This window comes from Pteropus alecto, unplaced genomic scaffold (assembly GCF_000325575.1).
Source record: "Pteropus alecto unplaced genomic scaffold, ASM32557v1 scaffold81, whole genome shotgun sequence".
In the NCBI taxonomy this organism is placed as follows: domain Eukaryota; kingdom Metazoa; phylum Chordata; class Mammalia; order Chiroptera; family Pteropodidae; genus Pteropus; species Pteropus alecto.
Genome location: NW_006433378.1, coordinates 9,510,738 through 9,531,167, shown reverse-complemented (window position 1 = coordinate 9,531,167; position 20,430 = coordinate 9,510,738). Strand labels below are relative to the sequence as shown.

The window sequence follows — 20,430 nt, the reverse complement described above, 5'->3', positions numbered from 1 at the left end:
GTATGTTTATAAAAAGGAAAGATTACTTAAAGCTCAAATGGGTACACTGATGACATGGATTCCTTGACCTTCTTTTTTCCAAGAGATCTTTTGCTTGTAATGAATGAGGTGTTTAAAAACAACTTTTTGGCCAGACGTGTTGCTTCATCCCAGGATAACGTGCCTAAGGGAACAAAAGGCAGTAGCTCTTTTTGTGCTGCCTGTTGCCTTTGAGTGCACTTTCTCCCATGGGATAAGAAAGGAGCTGTGAAGAAAATAGACAGTTTAGAAATAGCAGCATCAGTTTACTGACAGATACCATTAGCAGTTATCTGGAAGTCATTGGCAAACACATTGGGCTTAAAAGAACTGTGGAAAAGCCATTGTGATTGTGATTGATGTGTAAATGAGAATGCATATTGGGATATATAGACTAACCAATAGTCCTCAGAGTAGCTGTCATTAGAATTGCCTGAGAGCTTGCCTGGGACCCAGCCAAGATCAATTAAATGAGAATTTCTGGGGGTGGAGGTTGGGTATAGAGAAATTTAAAAAAAAATTTATTTATAATGTACAGTCATGATTGAGGACCAGTGGCTTAGGCATTACAGTGTTGTCTCAGTGATGTGATAGCTAGGACAGCGGAATTGCTTATTCATTCCACAAACATTTACTAAAAACACTCAGGTTACTAAATTAGATTTAGTCCTATCTTTAACAAGTTCTTAATCTAGAGGAGTAGACAGACTTGTAGAAATTACCTGTAATGCAGTTTGACAGGTGCCAAACTCAGTACTATAAGTTTATTCTTCCTGGCAAGGAGAGAAGAAGGAAGGGAAAGTGAAAGAGAAAAGGTCCACAGAAAGTGACATTTGAAAAGGGACCTCTTGTAATCAGATTTAACCTCCGAAAATGATTCCCTTTGATTATCTACCTCTTTTAAACTAGAGATGCCCAGTTTCCTGATTCCTACCTTGGACATTGGAAAAGCTTTCTCACATTCCACAGGAGTTGTGTTAGTTGGATACAGTTTCACAAAGGACGGCACTGTGCCGTAAGGGGCTGAGTACCTGTGTGAGGTCACATAGCTGGTGAGTGAGAGAGCTCTACACTGAATCCAGGTCTCCCTCGCTTTTGGATGGGTGCCTTCCCCCCCCCCGCCCCACCCGCCCCCACTGTACATCTGCCATCTCAGCCACTAGAGAAGCTTAGCGTGGCTTAGTTCATTAAAAGAGGTTCTAACTTGATGGTGAGCTGAAGGACTCTGTCATAGGGAGGCTGAAGGAAGGGAAGAAAAGGATGCTTGCTTTCAAGCTTATCTAGAGAAGTGGGCCTGAAACAGGAAGCAGGCTTGCAAGGTTCCAGGGATGGGAAGAATGTGCTCAGAGAGTGAGAGGGTCCCAGTAATTCCTATTTACTGAGTACCAGACCATACTTAAGGCCCTTGTTTTCATTCCTTCATTTAATACTCACATCATCCCTAGAATGGTTTTTTTATCTTCCATTTTACAGAAGAGGAAGTTGCAGTTCAGTGAGCTTGATTAATCTAAAGTCTTGCTGCTAATAAATATCAACAAAGTTGGCATTTGAACAGCTTTCTGATTCCAGTTTCTATGATGTCAAGTATTGGGACGATTCTTATGTGTAGATCTTTGTAGCTTGTCTATATGAGAAGCTTACAAGCTATGGGCGCAGATAAATCCAACAAGTGACCATATTTCTTATTTGGGTGGAAGCAGAACTCCAAGTTATGGTTAGATAAAGGTAGTAAGAAGTTACCTGGAAAAGGAGCAAAAGACGGGTGAGTAGGGGAGAAGGAGAATATAATCAAATGAAGAGAAAATGGGATACAGTGTGGGCAGATCCTGGAGAAGCTACAGAAGGAATGTTTGAGAAGGACTTTATTGGGTAGAATAGCTTATACTCTGAAATATAGCCAAGGACTCATTCACTTGGCAAACAGTTAATGGGCTTTTGGTCCTGGCGTGGGCTGCAGGCGCGAGGCTGAGGCTCAAGCCCCTTCTGGAGGCAGTCGCCAGGGAGGGAGACACGTAAACAATGTGCAGGAAAGCCAAGTTAACCCTGCTGGGACAGAGGCAAGGACAAAGTGCCAAGGAAGGTAATGACTATTTCCCCCAGCAGCCACCTGCTTTAGCCAGAGGCAGAGTGTAAAATTCATAGATACGTTGCTTTACTCACTGCACCCTACAACCGAGTGTTTAGCAGATCTGGGCTTTCAGCCTAAATATTGTTGATATGAGAGCAAGAGAAAAACATCATGTGACAGCCGTCTGTGCGTTTCTCTCTGACGTTCACATTCTAGCTTATTAAAAAACAGTGTTGCCATGGCTGACGTTCCCATGAGGCCCAACATCTCCAAACTTTTCATCTTCAATAAGCAGTTAAGAATACTCCGCAGCTTCTGATGGCTGTTTAGAACCGAGCGCCTTGTAATGATTAAGCTTTTCCGAGTGCCTAGGCCTAAGTGGTGCCTTCAGCACCTTTCTGCCTTAGAAACTCTTCTTGTAGATGCTTTATAAGAGTTCCATAGCTTATCGCCCTCTATTTTTATTTATTGGTTTGTTTATGGTTAATATGAATCCTTTCCCCAAATGCTGTTCAAGGCTATTAGAAACATGATTTTTTTCTAAAAATTCTGAGACTTCCCTCTTTTTTCCCCCAGGGACAATTAAGTAACTTTGGTTGAGTATTACTTTTTTAGGTATTTGGGGACTGGCATTAGAACGCCAGTGTGGAAATCTCTCGGGGTAGTGGTGGGGTCCAAGGGCAGAGACAGGCTCAGATAACCTGTATTATGATACTGTTTTGTTTTTTTTTTACTCCAGGAGATTTTTTTTTCACTCTGTCTATGCTGCCGCAGTTAGCATCCAATAGAGACGTGTTCTGGGCTCATGAGCCAATTGTCTCACTGCAGCCTGAAGTCTGAGAGAGAGCTGATGGCAGTGCACAATTTTAGCAAATTGTCATGAGGCTAGGGGGGAGGGGACTGCTTTCTCCACACAGGGACAGAAAGCCAGTGTCATTGAGCACATTTTGTTCAAGTACAAAGTTGATGTCTCTGAAGGAGACAGTGGTCAGCAGTGGTGAGGACCTTTGTCACCTCACCTTCTCTTTGTGCTCTGTCATTGTTGTTTATATGAAGCAGTAGCACTTAATGGCTAGACCGGAGGTAGAATCTGTGAGGTCAGAAAGCAACAACATTTGTTTTCAATTAGAGAATCTGAGGTTTACAGAGGAGCCTGGATGAAAAATTGGAGGAAAGAATTGATATTTGGCAAAGACAGTGATTTTTTCTAAAAGATTAGAGAGTAGTATCATGCTATAATTTCTGCATATAACTAACAGCCAAAATTTTGGACATCTGTTACAGTTTAGGAAGTTATTTAAGCACTAATCATATAAATAATATATGTGGTCTCATCTAGTAGACTTTGATGGAAATATTGAAGTGGGACTTTGAAAACATTAGATAATATCATACTTTAAAGTTTATCATGACTAATAATGCATTATAATTAATGAGGAAACAGAGTTTCCTTTCCTACATTTGTAGGCATATGTAGGATTTAGCAAGTATACATGTATCGACGTCTCATGTAAATACAAGATAATCATGTTAGTATTCTACCCCTGACTTCACCAAAATGTTTCACTCCTTGACTTTCTTTAGTTTCTTTTATATTGCTATATAAAATACTTGCCACTTAAAACCTACCATTCTCTACTATATTACTAACTTTATGTTTTTCATTTTATATATTTTCTATAAAAATCACTACACACACACACACACACACACACACACACACACACACATTATCGATACATCCAGGTCAGTGGAATCCACAGATAATCCAAGAAACCTCTTGCCTCACCAAGTCTGTTGTTGAAATGGGTTATGTGAAGCAAAATTTTAACTCGTTTGGGGGTCAGATTATTTTCAGTAGAAAAGATAAGTTAACCCTATAATTCTGAGCCTGCTGACAGAAAAATAAAAGAATGAAAGATAAAAGGAAATTTATAAAAGAATATAATTCTTTCTTTTACACTTTGGAAAAGCTCTGTGGATTATTCTCCAAAATTAGTGGCTTATGTTGTAACACATCTTTTCCTTGAAGGAACTCAAAGGGGGTTGAAGTATTCATTTGGTTCGGACCTATTCTGGGGTTAGTGGGAGCAGTGATTAGAAAAATATACACCCTTAAAGATAATGACAGGATCGTCAGAACGAATGCATACCCCTAACGTATGGTGAAGATCCTCAACTGCCGGGGTCCAGTTATGTGCCTTTGGGCAAGGACCACCCTTCCCATCCACCCCCCCACCCCGCCCCACTTTCGAAGAGTATTTAAAAGTGAGAGCTTTTATTTTGTTAATGTACTAGGAGCTGAAATAGGTCTATAAAGAACTGCTTTAACAAGTCTCCCAAGAGATTGTTAAGGAAAAAATTACATGCATTTGACTTAAGAAGTTTACCTTTTTTTTTTTTGCCCTCAGGAAAGCCTTAGAAATATAATAGAGACAGTCATGCTGTAATCCACCTAATAATGGTACGATGATGAATCGGTATGATTTGTAAAACATTTTGTATTTCTCAATTGAAAGGCATGCGCCACAAATAGAGCACTGCATTTTATTATGTAAATGTTCGGGCTTTTAATTATTAGCCAAGACTGAAAAGTGTCTGATTTGGATGCCATGAAACTTCAGAAGTGTTTCTGCTACAAACAGTTCAGAAGTCTGACAGTTGCTGTACTGAAAAAATAATGAAGCAATTGAAAAAATAATAGAAACATAGTAGTGATCTGGCATTTCCAATTTTACGATGCTATAAAAAAGCAGCCAACAAATGTTGGACTGTTTAGTGATGCTGGCACCTACCAAATGTCACTAGGCTTTCACAAGGTCATGGAGACTCTGGTTTGGCTCAGGGATGCTGGGCAGACCCATCTTTGGAGCTCAGAAGACTGTAGAATAGGGGCAGAGAATAGGTGCCAGTTAAAGCTTTCATCACACTTCATAGATGTCTACACAATACTGTGGGATTCTTTGAGATAGAGAAGGCCATGGGCATAAGGAAAAGGTGAGACCGTTTCTTGTTACAGAATCTCATCACAAGCAACTCTAAATATAAGATTCTTGTGGGCCCTCTCTGAGGATGCTAAGATTTCTTCAGATGACTATCAGCTAAAATTGTGTGCTGATATAACTCTTACTGTCACAGTTGTATGTATATCTGATCTGTCACAGACAAAAGCTGCTGGAGTGGTATTTTAGTAACCAGAATGTGTGTGCGATTTGTTGCCTTTTTCTCTTTTTCCACCTCCTCAGCAGCAGCTAACCCAGCTCTCATGCCTTACATAATACTTATCTCGATGTGTAGAGTTTCACTTATGCCATTTTCAAGATGATTAATGGGAGTTGTGCAATGAAAGCTTATAAGTTCTCTGGGGAAAAAGTCATAGGATCCCAATGTTTGAGTTAGAGTGCGTTGTTAATGCGTCAGCATTGAGTTTATTTTGGGGTATTGTAAATGTCATAACTGGTTTTAATGTCCAGGAATCCTCATCATCACACCTAGGAATGTTCTATAAAATAAGGGCCTAAAACTCCTATTGAAACTGGACAGGGCTCATTAAATAGCTAGAAAAGTCTAACCTATGAGACTTTGCCAGAGATCAGGTTAGACTTCGATGAAAAAACGTCTAATGCCCATGAAACACTCTATTACATTCTTTTATATTCTGTCAGGCATGGTAAAATCAAATTTAAACTCAGCAGGTTTTATGTGTGTGTACGTGTATATGTGTTTGTATTTTTCTTTCTTTCTTTTACTGGCACTCAGTAACTATTACACCACAGTGTATATGTGACTAGGAACTTTTTCTGGAATTAGGAAAGGAGAAATTCTAAATTTGCCTTATATTGTATTTCATTTGAAAACATATGTCTGTGGTAAAGTAATTGAAAGAAATTGGGAGTATTTCAATGAAGATACATTCATAAATTTCTGCTCCTTTTCTTTCCTCACTGGTAGGAGAAAATTCTCCCAGATCTTGTGTTGAACTGAGTGAGGCCCAGGTATTTGTTGTTATGTTGATTGAAGAAATACCATTTACACCTAGAAAGTTAAGCTTTAAATATTGATTGATGTTGCTCTATTTACTTCATGTTAAGTTTAGAAGACTAGAGATTAATTGCCCAGCAAGATTAAAAAAAACTGTTTTCTTCATGTTCTCTGGGGATGCTAAGCATTTGTTCCTGGTGTCACCTGACAGTCCAATGAGGAAATTAAAATAGAAGTTGTGCTTGGTTTAAAGAAGATTTAAAGATGATCTTAAAAAAGATTTTCTTGACTTTCCAGATGATAAAACTCTAAAATAAGTAAAAAGGATGTCATGATATTAAAAATAGCAAACTATTCAAGAAAAATAATCCCATTTACTTATCTGGGTTAAAGGGTCGTAATATTTGAGAATAAAAAATAAATAGAAAAATTATTGTTAATATGTCAATACTATATTGTGTATAATTTAGTATACCATACTATTTATATGGTATTGACTTATTAACAGTATATATATTGATGATATTGTATAGTATACTATTTGTAAAACAACAAAACAAACAATAACATCAAATCAGTGAAATCTCCCTGGAGACTTTCTAAGGGGAAAAGAAAGGAAAATATCTGTTTTAACTCTTTAGGAATTTCTGCCAAATGATAGTTCAGTGTCCCTTTAGGTTTTATTGTATAGCTTTCTAAAAGTACTTATATGTTTTTCAAATAAAACATGAAATACAAATTTTAGGCCAAATCTCTTAGGTTTCTTAAATTTGCAACAAAAACAAAATCTAAGTTTGCAATACACATGCTGCTTTTAGAAATAGGTACATAACTGGAATGAATATATATGCGTGTGTGTGTAAAATTACACATGTACACATTTGCATATGAGTAAAAACATTATGCAGTGGTCCACCAGAATTCCAGGTGCTTGTCATAAATCTTTAATTTTTCAGAGTCCTCTGACTACTTAATTTATCTTTCTCAATAGATTATTTTTTCAAAGGAGGCAGTATGTTTCTGCCTTTGCTTTTCTGAACGGACTTTCTCTAGGGAAGTAAAGCCAAGAAAGTGTTGCTTGCCCTTAAAAAAAAAAAGTCAATCTAGGAAGCTAAACAGGGTTGAGCTTGGTTAGTACTTGGATGGGAGACCAATAAATAAAAATAAAAAAAATAAGAAATTGTAAGCTGACAAGGTCCTTGCAATCTGTGAGGTCAACCAAGAGTTGCCTTGCCTTAAAAAAAAAAAAAAATAAGCCAACATCTCCAGTATTCTAGTTAACAAGCAAATGGAACCATTGGTATGATCTTGAAATTTAATTATTTACTCTGACATACACTACTTTTATTTGTTTTTATTTTAAATAAAGTAAAAATAACCAAACATCGAAATTCATATAGTCATGCTTTGAAAGTTTTTAGAAGCTGCGGCCAGTAGAATTTGGCAAAGTTAGAAGACGTTGTCAACTACCATTCCTTTTGAGTCAGGTTTTATAGTATAAATCTATTATCTTTGAGGAAATTCCCAGGGTAAAGGATCCTGCCATTTCAATGTAAATGTGAAAGTATTTAAAGCCACTTGCAAATAATTTAGGGTTAGCAGTTTTTAATAATGTGTGTCCCCCTTTTATGGATTGAATGTTTTTGTTCCTCAAATTCATATGTTGAAGCCCTGTCACCAGTGACTATATTTGGAGATGAGGCTCTGTGGACATAATCAAGGTTAAAGTAATTAAGGTTAAGGTCATAAATGTGGGGCCCTGATCTGATAGGATTAGTGACCTTATAAGAGGTAACAGAACGAGCTCTCTCCTCGCGGGCCTGCATCAAAGAAAGGCCATGTGAGGAAATAGCAAGAAGGTGGCTGTCTGTCAGCCAAATGGGCCAGAACCTTAATCTTGGACTTCCAGCTTCCAGATCTGTGAGAAAATTAATTTCTGTTGTTTTAACCACCCAGTCTATGGTATTTTGTTATGGCCGCCCGAGCAGACTAATAATAGAGCCCCCATTAAATTCTGGTAGGTATAAAGCAGTGGCTGACTCTCAGATGGAGATGATTTGCCTTACCCTCATCCCCAGGGACATTTGGTATTATGTAGAGACAATTTGAATGGTCATAACTGAGGACAGGAGAGCTACAAGCATGTAGTAGAACAGGCATGCTGCTAAACAGCCTACAATGCACAGAACAACCCTAATAACAAAGACTTATCTGGCCCAAAATGTCATTGACAAACCTTGAACTTCTTTTTTGGGATGTATGTGTTTTGGTAAGCCAACACATGTCCTTTGTGGAAACATGTGAATCATAAGGAAGTATACATTTAAGAGCTATAGTATTCTGCTTGTTAGATGCAATTAATTTATTTTCAATATGGGCAAAAGCCCATGAACTGTAATTCCTAGGCAAACTCATATTTATCTAAATGAAAACAAAACAGTATATATACATGTGTGCATGTTTGTGTATATGTAAAGTATTTCTAAAAGTTAATCACCTTTAAAACTGTAATCAATTTCCTACCACTAGATACTTGTAATTTTAAAATAAATATTATATATGTAAATTTATTCACCTTTGCATTAGAATTAATGCAAGAATTGATTAAAAAGCATGCAGAACCATAAAAACATTTTTGAAAATGTATGAAACAACATTGCTTGACTGCTAGTGTTTTTTTGTTGTTGTTTTTTTGTCTCCCCCACACCCCCCCCCCCCCCCCCGGCAAAAATTTACTGAGATATTTGTATTATCTAAGCTGGGGGGAAAAAAAACAAACATAAGAATTTTCAATAGTAAGCTACTATCATTTGCCAGAGTTTCTGAGCAGTGAATATCTCCAGAAGGTGCTTCAAAAACACTTGCATATCTCAGCTATCCCCAAGAAAATATTGGTTTTATTTTAACAATTGAAATAAATGGTCGCTGTTCGAATAGTTTTATCAGAAAACCAGTATTTTCAATGAAAGTTGGAAAAGTCTTATGAGTATAAGCTGGTACTCCTGTAATATTTTCATTGCCTTTTTATTTCCAAAGTCTACCCAAATATGACTCAGTAATTATAATCTTACCACATAGTTACCATTTGGCAGCTTAATAAGATGTCTTTTTACATTCTGACCTCATAAATCACAATATTCCTTTTATTTTAGATGGAGGAAGTATAATTAAAAATGGAAAATTAGTTTTTCCAGTTTTAAAATAGAATTATAATTTTTTTATTAAGTAAGTTTGACCAACTTCTAAGGTGTTTTATTTTTTATTGTTAACTAGTTCTTAAATATTGAAAATAGCTGAGTTTCTTCATATATTTAAATAGTCATCTCCAGTGTCATTTAGTTTTATGTTTTTTCTGCAATTTATACCTCACTATATGTATCACATAACATATCACTTTTAGATGTATATGCTCATATGTAATTATTTAAAAGTGTACTTTATTAAACTATAATGTATTAGAATTAACAAGGCACTTATTTTGAAGCTCAAAAAATTAATTTAAACACACACCTTTCTTTATTATAATCACAAATTTTGTGTCAGTTTCAAAGGCTAATGAAAAATCCTTAAATTCACAGTTGAACAGTTTGTAACTTCAAAAATTTAGGACTTGATAAATTGATCTTTCGAATGACCATTATTGGTCATATACAGATTTTTAAGACTACAAGGGGGGAAATTTTTGACTTTTTTGGACAAGTTACTTTTAATTTATAAATGTAGAAAAATTATTGCAGAAAAATGGACTCAGTCTGGATCAATATTGAACTCCCTCCATTCCCTTAAAATACACAATATATACATTACAATGATGTCTTTGGAATCTGTGTTGAGTAAACCTATTAAAAGTCTCCTTGAATGGACTCTAAGATATTTATGGTGTAGGCTCTGTAGAGTGAGCTGCTAGTCAGCAGTGCAGTCAACAAAAGCAAACCACAGAAACCTAACACTAAGAAATTATTAGAATGACATTTTTCCTTAGTGGATATGGCAAGTACGAATGATTAGGAAGGGCCAAGCTTATATTACTGATGATTGACATGCATTGTCTCTTTGTTTTGCTACTTGTGTTATTTTTAGCACTTTTAACAGATATGGTGCTTGTGTTATTTTTTTGTGTTATTTGCTACTTGTGTTATTTTTAGCACTTTTAACAGATATGGTGCTATATTAGGCAATTGCTGCTTGTTATTAGCTTGAGAACTTACAGAAAGGGAGAAAAATAACATTTATTGATAGCTTGTCATACCAGGAGCCATGTGGGTGCTTAGCCCACTATCTTGCTCAGTTCTCACCAATCACCAATGAGATCAGTGGTATTGCTACTGTTCTACGAAAATGGTTTGACCACTCAGAGAATGTAACTTCTGGTCACTCAGCAAGTAACAAAGCTGCTATTTGAACTAAGCTATGTTTGATAAAATGTACTATTAGATGACACTCTCTGAAATTACTGGTAGCAATCAAAACTGAATAAAAACTTCGTATTTACATTTTTGCATTAATCCTAGCCACCCAATTTAATATATCTTTGGGTGATTTCGAGTAGTAGCTTCTGTACAAAACTCTGCATATTTGAGCACTAGACACTGATTGAATTTCTGCTTTTAGATTTTTAGAATCCTTTATCACTGTGGAGAATTTTAGGATGCCAGTCTCTACACAAATCTTTTTTCCTCCTTGGTAAAATTTGCCAACTTGTTACCTTTTTTTCCATTTATCATGGCAAACTTTATCTTGTGTTCAGATTACTAGTCTCTGAATAAATGCACGATTAGGTTAGTACAATGCAGAGTCAAAGTTTAATGTTAGATTTAGTTTTTATTTTCTATTATCTTTATTGTCTCCAGAATAGACTTACAGGTAGAATTCATCTTTAAGCATTTCATAAGAAGTATTCATTCATTTATTCTGCAAATGCTTATTGAGGTACGGTGCTGGGAACTCAGAGGCGGATGAACCTGGAGAGGTACCAATGTCACATTTACCTTAACTCTCACTGGAAGGTATGCTGCTTGTGGTTTTCTCTGGAGCTTTAGGCACTTCTCTAGAAGAGGATGTTTATTCTCACTTATTCTTGACCTTTTTATTTGTCAAACCACAATTATTCAGCAGCACAGTCAGCATTAAACAAGTTTTGAATTTCCTAAGAAGCTATGTCTATTTAATATCAATTGCAGAGGCTGCTCTGTTATTTTTTCCACACATGTCAATGAAAAATTCATGTGACTTTACAGAATTGTGTTTTGTAGTGTTCTCTGCTATACCGAAATAACCTGGGCCCTCAGATCTGTTGCCACAGACTCTCTGTAGAAGAGGCTTTGTAGTCTGTATACCTTTTCAAAAATATCTTCAGTTGATTCTTAGAAGCGTAGGTCTTTGAAAGTGAGGCTCCAATGCAGTCGAATCAAGCTGGGCACAGAAGGGTTGCATATGTAAGAAATGTAGACGAATGGCATTTTTCTTGAGTAGACATAGTAAATATAAAACAAAAACCAAAGGTCTGAGCTTATGTTAACAGTTTTGAGAGGCACTGACTCGGGGTGTATGATAGCGCATATGAATTCTCTTTCATTATCTCATTCTGGGCTCTGTGTTCATAGGAGAGACCGGGTGGTTTGTGTTAAGGGAGGCGCTAGAATGAAGTCCTTATTCTTTGTCTTACTTTATATGGGAACATATCAATAACCATACCTAAGAGATATTATAAAAATTACCTTTATGCCAATATTTTGTTTTTCTTTTGTTGGGCATACAGTTGTGTTGGAGACAGTGATAATAGCAGCTCCTGACCTTTTTTTACCTTGCTCACAGAGGGCCATGCAGTGCTAAGGGCATGACATAGATGCTATCTTCTTTAATCTCCATAATAAACCTGTGGTGTAGGTTAGATAGTAATCTAGAAATGGATAAAAAGCCTGAGGCATAAAGAGTTTAGTTTTTTTATGCGATTCATGCAGTTGATGGGTGAAAGAGCTAGGCCTCTATTCCAGGTCTCAAGACTTTGTAAGGTCTTTGCTATCAATTGCTGTCCTCTACTGCCTCCTCATTTAAAGTATTATTAGTAATGCTTTATTACATAAAGCTTGTTAAAGTAACAGGCAGTATCCTGTAATATTAGCCCTGTATGGAGACTTATTCTTAAAAACAAACTAGAAGTTGATCATTCAAGTTAGAATTGTGATAGATTTTATCACAAACAGCATCAGTTTTCTGTGTCAATTTACAGTATAAGATCAAATTATGAGAAATAGATTTTTCTTAGAAAAATCAAAGAAAGCTCAAGAAGGTGATTGGTGCCATGAAGTACATCTTTTACCTTTACAAACAATTCTAATTAGATTATTGGTGAAAGAAGTCACGAAAGCAATAATTGGCAAGACCTGTTACTATCGATATGATTTGACAATATATTGAAATAATATGGGTACAGTACCTCACATAATATTGCATATTACAGACTTTATTATATATTTTTGATGAAAAGAATTATCCTAAAAAGAAGGTAGTTTCACATTTCTTATTTTATAGTAACTTATTTTGTTTCTCTATTTTACATTATAAAATATTTAATGGGTAAATGTCTCTTAATTATTGTTTTATAGTGATTGGGCAATGGAGACTACATTTATCTTGGAAAGGTTAAAGGCTACATTTTTTCACCAGTGTTTCATTATATTTACTAATCTTTGTATACAGTGGGAACATGGGGACATTTTCTTTCCATCTGTAAATTTCTTAATACATGGGCTTTTAAAGCTTAGTAGTCATTTTAATTTTGTTATGAGCTACTCGTAAATGTGTTTTGCTAAAGATACAATGTGCCTTGAGTCTTCTAAGTTCATTTCCTTAGAACTCAATACAAGTCAAAAACAGATGGTAAAACTTAATGATTCTTTTGGGTTCATTAAAGTTAAACAGAAGATATTATGGAAGGAGCCTGATATACTTTATTTAAGATTCTATGTTTTAATGTTACGCTGGCAGTTTGTAGATTTTTAAACTTGGATCCTGATATAATAGTGCTAATACTAGAATAAAATAGCTTCTTTAAGCTTTAAAACATTGTCTAATATCATAATACCTCAATTTTTCAATGCATTTAGATGAATTGATTACTTATTCTAAATGTATTATAAAACGATATGGACAATTTGTTGTGTGTTAAACTCATGGTAATAGATTCAATTGGTAGGTTTGTATTATTATTGTTTTAATATGTGCTGATTTTATTCTTTTTTAAAAAAGGTGATATTTTCCACTTTTGTTTTTCAGGGTCGTTGCTCCAGAGAGAACTGCAAATATCTTCATCCACCCCCACACTTAAAAACACAATTGGAGATAAATGGACGCAATAACTTGATTCAGCAGAAGAACATGGCCATGTTGGCCCAGCAAATGCAGCTAGCCAATGCCATGATGCCCGGTGCCCCATTGCAACCCGTGGTGAGCATGTTCCTCATTTGTTAAGTTCGTAGCTGCAAGTGCTCAGTTTCAGTGTTAAAGCGATGGTTGCACTACATCCAGTGAACATAGGTAACAGTATCCGTTGCCTAGCACTTTCTAGCAAAATTATCAGTCAGACCCTGAAACAGTTTTCATACTGTATACTCATCTTCTGGGTAAATCATGTAAAAATTTACATTATAGCATGTTTTTCTTCTAAATTTTTCTTCAAATTAAATCCTATGACTTTGAAGTATTAAAATTTTTCTTTAATGGTCACCAAACTCATTAATATGGTCAGTGAGCATTTTCAGGCTATTACTATAGTAATCATAAAAATGGGCATATGTCATCTTTAATTATGAGAAAATTTTTTCCTTTTCTCTCTCTCGTTGAAGAGAATTTGTATAGTTTTCTTTCTTGAAAAGGAGCCTTTGTTATTTTTTTTAAACATAAATCAAAATTATTTTGTGGTGACAGATGCTAGGCAAATTCTGACAGTGGTGAATCAATGTCATAGATTTGGAAGTCTTCATCAGAAGAGAGATGACCTGGAGAGGCAGGAACTCCAAGGGCTTTTAAGAAAAGAGCTAAATTTTATAAGCTGTAGGTGGTCACAGAGGTTTAATGTTTACTGAGTGGGGTCTGTGGATAACTTTTGAGTCTGAGCACATTTCTTATTTATTTGGATTTGAGGGGAGTGAGGTATATGAGATGAATATCATCATTTTAGGTTATTAAAGGTGTTGTGATGTTAATTGTGTTATAGTAATTCTTTACTTAAATGCATGTCGAAGTTTGCAATGATAAGAATTTATCTGTCAGTAATTTATGTCACTAACTTATATGCAATATTCTGGTGTCATGGAAATGTGAAGATCAACATTTTTCTTATATGCTAACTGTAGCATGTGTGCTAACTAATCTTTTTTCCTAATACATTTTAACACCTGAACTCAATGTAATTGTTATTCTCTCTTAGAACTTAATGCACCAATCATTCCAAAAAAGAGGGGGGGATTGCTTTTCGAGGTGGGAGGGATCTCCATATCACATCGACAGTGATACCAATTATCAATACTATACAGTTGAGGTGAGAGAATATTGTAATTCTGTCTCTGTTTTAATCTGATATATATATATATATTTTTTTCCATTATTAGGGGCTCAGTTTAATATATGATAAATTTATTTTTATGATGTCTGCTAATTTCATATTTGTATTGGGATAGCATAAAGACTTCCATTTGGTTAAAAAAAAAAAGTTTAGTTGTAATCATCCTCTTAGCATAAAATATGGGATAAGAATTCTCTTTTACACTTGGCCCTCACATACAGTTTCAAAGATCTGATAAATCCTTGGGGTAGCTATTACTTTAGTTGATAGAAGATCTCTCCTTGTTGTGAGATACTTTTGTTCCACTTAAACATTTAAAACATGTTCTGCCCCCTCAGTGACCGACAGCACCTTTGAGATCGGTAAGTGTGATTCCCAGACCGCAGAGAACAGTACTGGCCATGGCACTGAGTTTCTCTACTGAATTAGTCCTTGAGTTTTACTCCCAAGGCCATTTCCAGGGGCGTCACATGCCTAATCCTGGGACAAACTATAAACAGCATTTAGTGCTCATGGCTTTGAAATACTAGTAACAAATACGTGTTATTTATGAAATTACTAAATCACAGATTTCTGAAACCATTAGAAAAATCACCACATTTTCTGGTGTTTTTGTTGGGAAATTCTCAGCTTAGACGAAGCATTAGTTTTCATTAGTTATAAACACAGTCAGGTTTTATGTTAATTTTCCCTGATATGACTAGATTTGAATGTGGAATTACCCTATTGTTAGAGGCGTCGTGAGATCATCATCTGAAAATATACTCTACGCAGAGTGACGTTTTTGTAATAAGTATAGAAGTCATTTTAATTTTTCAATTTTAAAGCATTTGGGGGTTTAATGACTGTAGAGAAGGGTTTAATCCAGGAAATTTGCCTTCAAAACCCTGAGACTTTTCAGTCTTTTTTTGTAGTCAGCCCTGTTTTGATGAGGATAATGATATGGAGATTCAGAAATAAGTGAGACAGTCATAACCAGCTGCCTACTGGAACTCTACTGCTGGGAAGAAAACAGGGCTCGAAGCAGCCAGGTGACTAATATGGAAAAGGCTTGCCACTCAAAGAGGGTGGCCACTAGTACAGATGATAGTATTTGAAAACATGCATAAACTTGGATCTAACCCAGGAAGTAGGGATATCAAAGGAGATAATACTGTGAGTAGGTCCATAATATCAGGAGTAACATTAGTATCTGAGCAGTGATAGGGCTTGTAGTCACACAGGGGAAGCATCTTTGTCTACTAAGGGCAACCAATTTGGCCCCCAAACCATAGCTAGAGGAACACAAAGAGGGCAAGGGGATAGCAAGGTCTAACCAGATTCGAAAGCGTCTAAGATTGTGCCTAGCATGTAGCAGAGATCAAAAATTGCTTGATAATCAAAAGAACGAATGAAGGAAGGAGTTTCCTGAACACGAGAAAAGCAGGCAGAAGTTCATGGTATTTCACGTTCCCCAGGGGCCAGAAGAACCAGGAACCAGAGCACAAGGCCAATTATAGAGACTGCAGCATGAAACGGGGCTAGAGCTGGATACATTTTTGCAGACTATTAGCCAAGGCTGCCAGGGGCTTGATGACAGCCCTGTTGGGACCAGGAAATAGCTGTTATGCCACTCAGTTTAGATTCTCATTTTCTCAAAAATTTTGAGAGACTTTGTCTATAAATTTAAGATTTTTGGAACGTGACACTGGGATGACTTGGGGAATGCAGGGATTTGTAGGAGAGTTTCCTGTTTTTATGGGCTTTATTAGGTTGTAATCAAATGCACCAAGCTAGGAATCAGAAAGAAGATTTAATTTTTTGAGGCAAATACAATACTACGGGCAATTACTGAACGCATTACTTTTTGTATTATAAATCTTTGTACCATCTTTTAAAGTAGGCGAAGACTCGAAGGTTCAGAGTTTAGTAATGTCACTGGCCCTGATCCTGACTAGCTATGTAACTTGAAGATAAATGGAAGACCTGTAGTATTTAATTATCCAAATTAAAAAAAAAAAAAAAACACCTTTTTTTTTCTAAGTGCTACTGTACAAAAATTATTTTTACTTTGCCTTACAGTATCTGATGCAATGATAATCTAATGAGAAATTACTAAACAACCTAACCAAAGATAGATTGCACTTGTGGCTCATGACTTGGAGACATCTATTATATTTCTTTTGGTCCATCCCTGAAAGATGTCTTTCAGAAATTCCATCAATTTCACACTCTTGTCCCTGCCCTCGAAGAGCTCTGCGTAAGCAGTGGTTGTGAAGAGCTGTATCTGAGCTAGTGGCCTTGTGTGCCTTTCCCTGTGCTCCTGAAGGTTAGCCTTGGCCATCCATAATTTCTGTTGGCAGCTGCCGTCAAGGTACGCATAGCTACCTCGAGGTGCATCACTCCTGTCGAATTCCTTATGCATTTCATGCATTTGAAGTAGTCTAGGGATAGAGAAATTCAGATTATTGGATTCAGCTGAAGTTTTGAGAGCTTCTTCACTGCTCCTGTCACCTTGGCCTTTGCTGTCGCTTCGTGTTCCAAGCGTTGTTGGCAGTTAGATGCTGAAAGCTTTGAAGTCATCATTTGTCACACTTCCAGGAACACCTAGAATTCTTAAATTGTTTTTTAGTGCTTTACTTTCCAGTTTATCCAACTAGTGGTTGAGATAAGGCCACTTCATCCCAAAGCGTTTCTGGTAAAGTGTTTCCATGTCAGTCACCTTGAATCACATTTTATCCATCTTGCCCTTTTACTGCCTGTTTCAATCAAGGAGCCTGCACTTACCTGAGCCGCTTGTGATGGGCCCTGAATCTTAGGGGCCCATATTTGTGGATTCTTTTCTACTTGGAGGGCTAGAAGTGAGTCTTTTTTATTTAAATGTTTATTACTTCAGGAAACTGAATTAAAGGACAAAGTGAAATTAAGAATGAAGCAAATGTTTATTTGATTTGCCCAGTCAGCAAGTCCGTCTAGAAACAGTTTAAAACATTTCTTTTATTCAGTCATGTTACATTTGTAGAAAAAAATACATCATAATGTGAATTTGTTGATAACTCCATTAGCTTTTGGCTCTAGGTTTATATTCAAAATAATTGTTTACAGAAACTATTTAGAACTCTTGTACAGGGTTGTGCCTACCCAGAAACCTGGTTTCATACACATTGATTGTGCTGTTAATTTAAAAAAAAAACTTTAGTTTTTACCATTCACAGGTTTGACCTTCATAAACACACACACACACACACACACACACACACACACACACACACACGTAAAATCTAGACAAATCTGACATGTATTCTGTAAATCCCAAAAGATACCAATTATGTATTATTTATTGCATTTACTCCCTCCACTATTAAAAATTGCCAACATTGTTTGCAAAACAAACACTATCACATAGTGTTTTAAAATAAATTAGAGCCCCTATGATATTTGCAACATTACAGTATGGTAACATGGTAACTTAGAAAATTCTGTATCAAAAATTACAAAATAAAAATAAAAGAAATTAAACTTTTAAAACAAGTATACTGGAGGAATTAATGATTAAATTTGAGGTAAAGGGAGGAAATAACATTAAATCTGTTTTTTTAATGTTTAGATAACTATTTCTAGAAAATATTTAATGCATTTGCTAGAGTCTGTGGCAGAGAAAAACAGCAAATCCATTAATATATTTGTTAAACACATGTAGATGTCAATTGCAGGATATATACAAAACAAAGAAAACAGTGCACAAGACTGCCCTCTGAGAGCTGCTGTCTACTTCCAGAAGAAGAGATGGTCAAGGAAACACACGTGGTCTTCAACACTGAATTCGAGTGATGAGGAGTTCTCGGAGAACAGAGGGCTTGTTTATAGTTGGATCAGGAGAGACTTCAACAGGAAGAGTCCTGATTCCTGAAGCGTGATTAGGAAGTAAACGGGTGGGCTGGGCTGGAGCAGCCTTCAATGTGGAGGGAAAGCCATGTGCAAAAGAGGAGAGCCGTAAGGGAACACGTCTCCTTAGAGACTTCACATAGAATCAGAAAACTGAGCCTATTTCTGTTTTTAAATAGAAGACTTTAAAGTGTATGGAATTGGAATCCTCCAGGAGCTTTCAAAAAAATACTACTGCCCACCCTTCCCAGAGATTGAGATGAGAGCAGAACAGCAGGGTATTTGGGGTTTAAAGTTCTCTAGGTGGCTCTAGTAGACAAGCCAGCACTGAGAAGCACTGGTTTCAGAACCACCTGGAGCCAGACACACCTGTGTCCACATTCTAGGTCTTCTATCACCCATTTGTGACTATGGGTGCATAATCTCTGTGAGCCTTTTTCCTTATCTGCAAAACAAGACTAATACTAGCCACCGACAAGGCTGTAATTCATTCACACATTCATTCATTCATTCACTCACTCACTCACTCACTCAAACACTTACATGTTCAGTGTATATTTATTGAGTGCCTGCTGTGTGCTAGGCATCGTTCTACATTCTGGGGATTTAGCAGTGTACTAAACAGATGTTCCCCCAACCCCCTTTTAAAACAAAAGCAATGGAGTTTTTGCTTTTGTTTACCCCTTGAAGTTTATACTCTACTGTTATGAAGATTAAATGCAATAACATAGGTAAAGCACTTAGCACAGTGCCTGGCACACAAAAAATAGAGGGATTATGCTAATAATCATGTTCACATACATTTAACTAGGGTCATAATGTGAAATTGAATAACATTTTCATTTATAATAAAGCCTGATTACCTTAATGGAATCAGAACGTCTCATTTAAAACAAACAAATGATTAGCCTATAAAAGCACCAGCATTAGTAAGCTTGCAATTTGTTTTTTCTCTGGTGAGGGTATTCACTGGCAAAAGACAATGAGCTAACCTTCCTTATGCCTTCCGGGAACCAAGATATCTGTAAATCATTATTACAAGGATGTAGTCGGTATCAAATGCACCAATTATGTAGTTATACATTATCCTGTGGATACTTCAGAGAAAATAGGATGCTACTTGACGAAACTGTTGCGTTAATATCCGTCCTTGTGATTTTTTTTTCAGGATGGCTTCGGAATGGAGACTTGACAGTGCAGAAGTTCAAGTGCTTTATTAATCCGATTAGGGTTCCTCTGATGGGGCCAGCAGTGCACTACCTCCAGCTAGGTGCTGTTTGGAAAAGGGATGTAACAAATTTACAAAAACTCAAAAGAAATGAAGGAATATTATGCTTTTTTTGGGACAGCTTTTGGAATGAAGTTTCAAAGCATAGAGCTATTATTATTGATTCCCTGCCTGTTTAGCAAATAGCCCTACTTATCTGGAGAGGGAACAATTTGAGATAATGCTTGCTGAATAGTTGATGTTTCAGATTTTTAAAAACTGCTATAGATTTTACTTGGGGACAGTGCCCTAAATTTCTTCAGATTTAAATTTGCTCTGCTAAATTAAGTTTGAAAATCAATTCACGTGACAACTCTATAGAACTACAAGCCGACTGGAAAATCATTGCCAGTTAATAAGATCCATATTTTTATCTAATAAAAGCATTCTTTTTTCTGTAATATGCAATTGCTGTATTATATGTATTGTAGATTGTGCATTTATTTTATTCAATGAGATTTAACAAAGCTGAATTTTATTGGTCACCAGTCTTATTTTCTTAAAATACAAACAATTTTCTTCCCTCGAAATGTTTGTCAGCTTGACCTCTGCTTCTAAATAATTATAGAAGATTGTGTACAGTGACATAAACATCTCAATAACTTTCTGAAGTATATATTAAAAATGCACTATCTGGAAATACCTGTTAATTCATAGCAAGAATACAAG

General features: G+C 36.1%; 1 protein-coding gene across 11 annotated transcripts in view; it reads left to right on the top strand.

The window, feature by feature from the left end:
* The window catches only part of MBNL1 (muscleblind like splicing regulator 1), a 170,766-nt gene that overhangs the window by 118,721 nt on the left and 31,615 nt on the right, over positions 1-20,430 (top strand). For 10 of the 11 annotated variants that reach the window (XM_006908223.3, XM_006908222.3, XM_015586526.2 and 7 more), the window contains one exon: positions 13,343-13,513. In XM_006908223.3, the coding sequence (XP_006908285.1) occupies positions 13,343-13,513 (171 nt within the window). The remainder of the gene's footprint in view (positions 1-13,342; positions 13,514-20,430) is intronic. The other variant, XM_006908219.3, reaches the window with a different exon arrangement.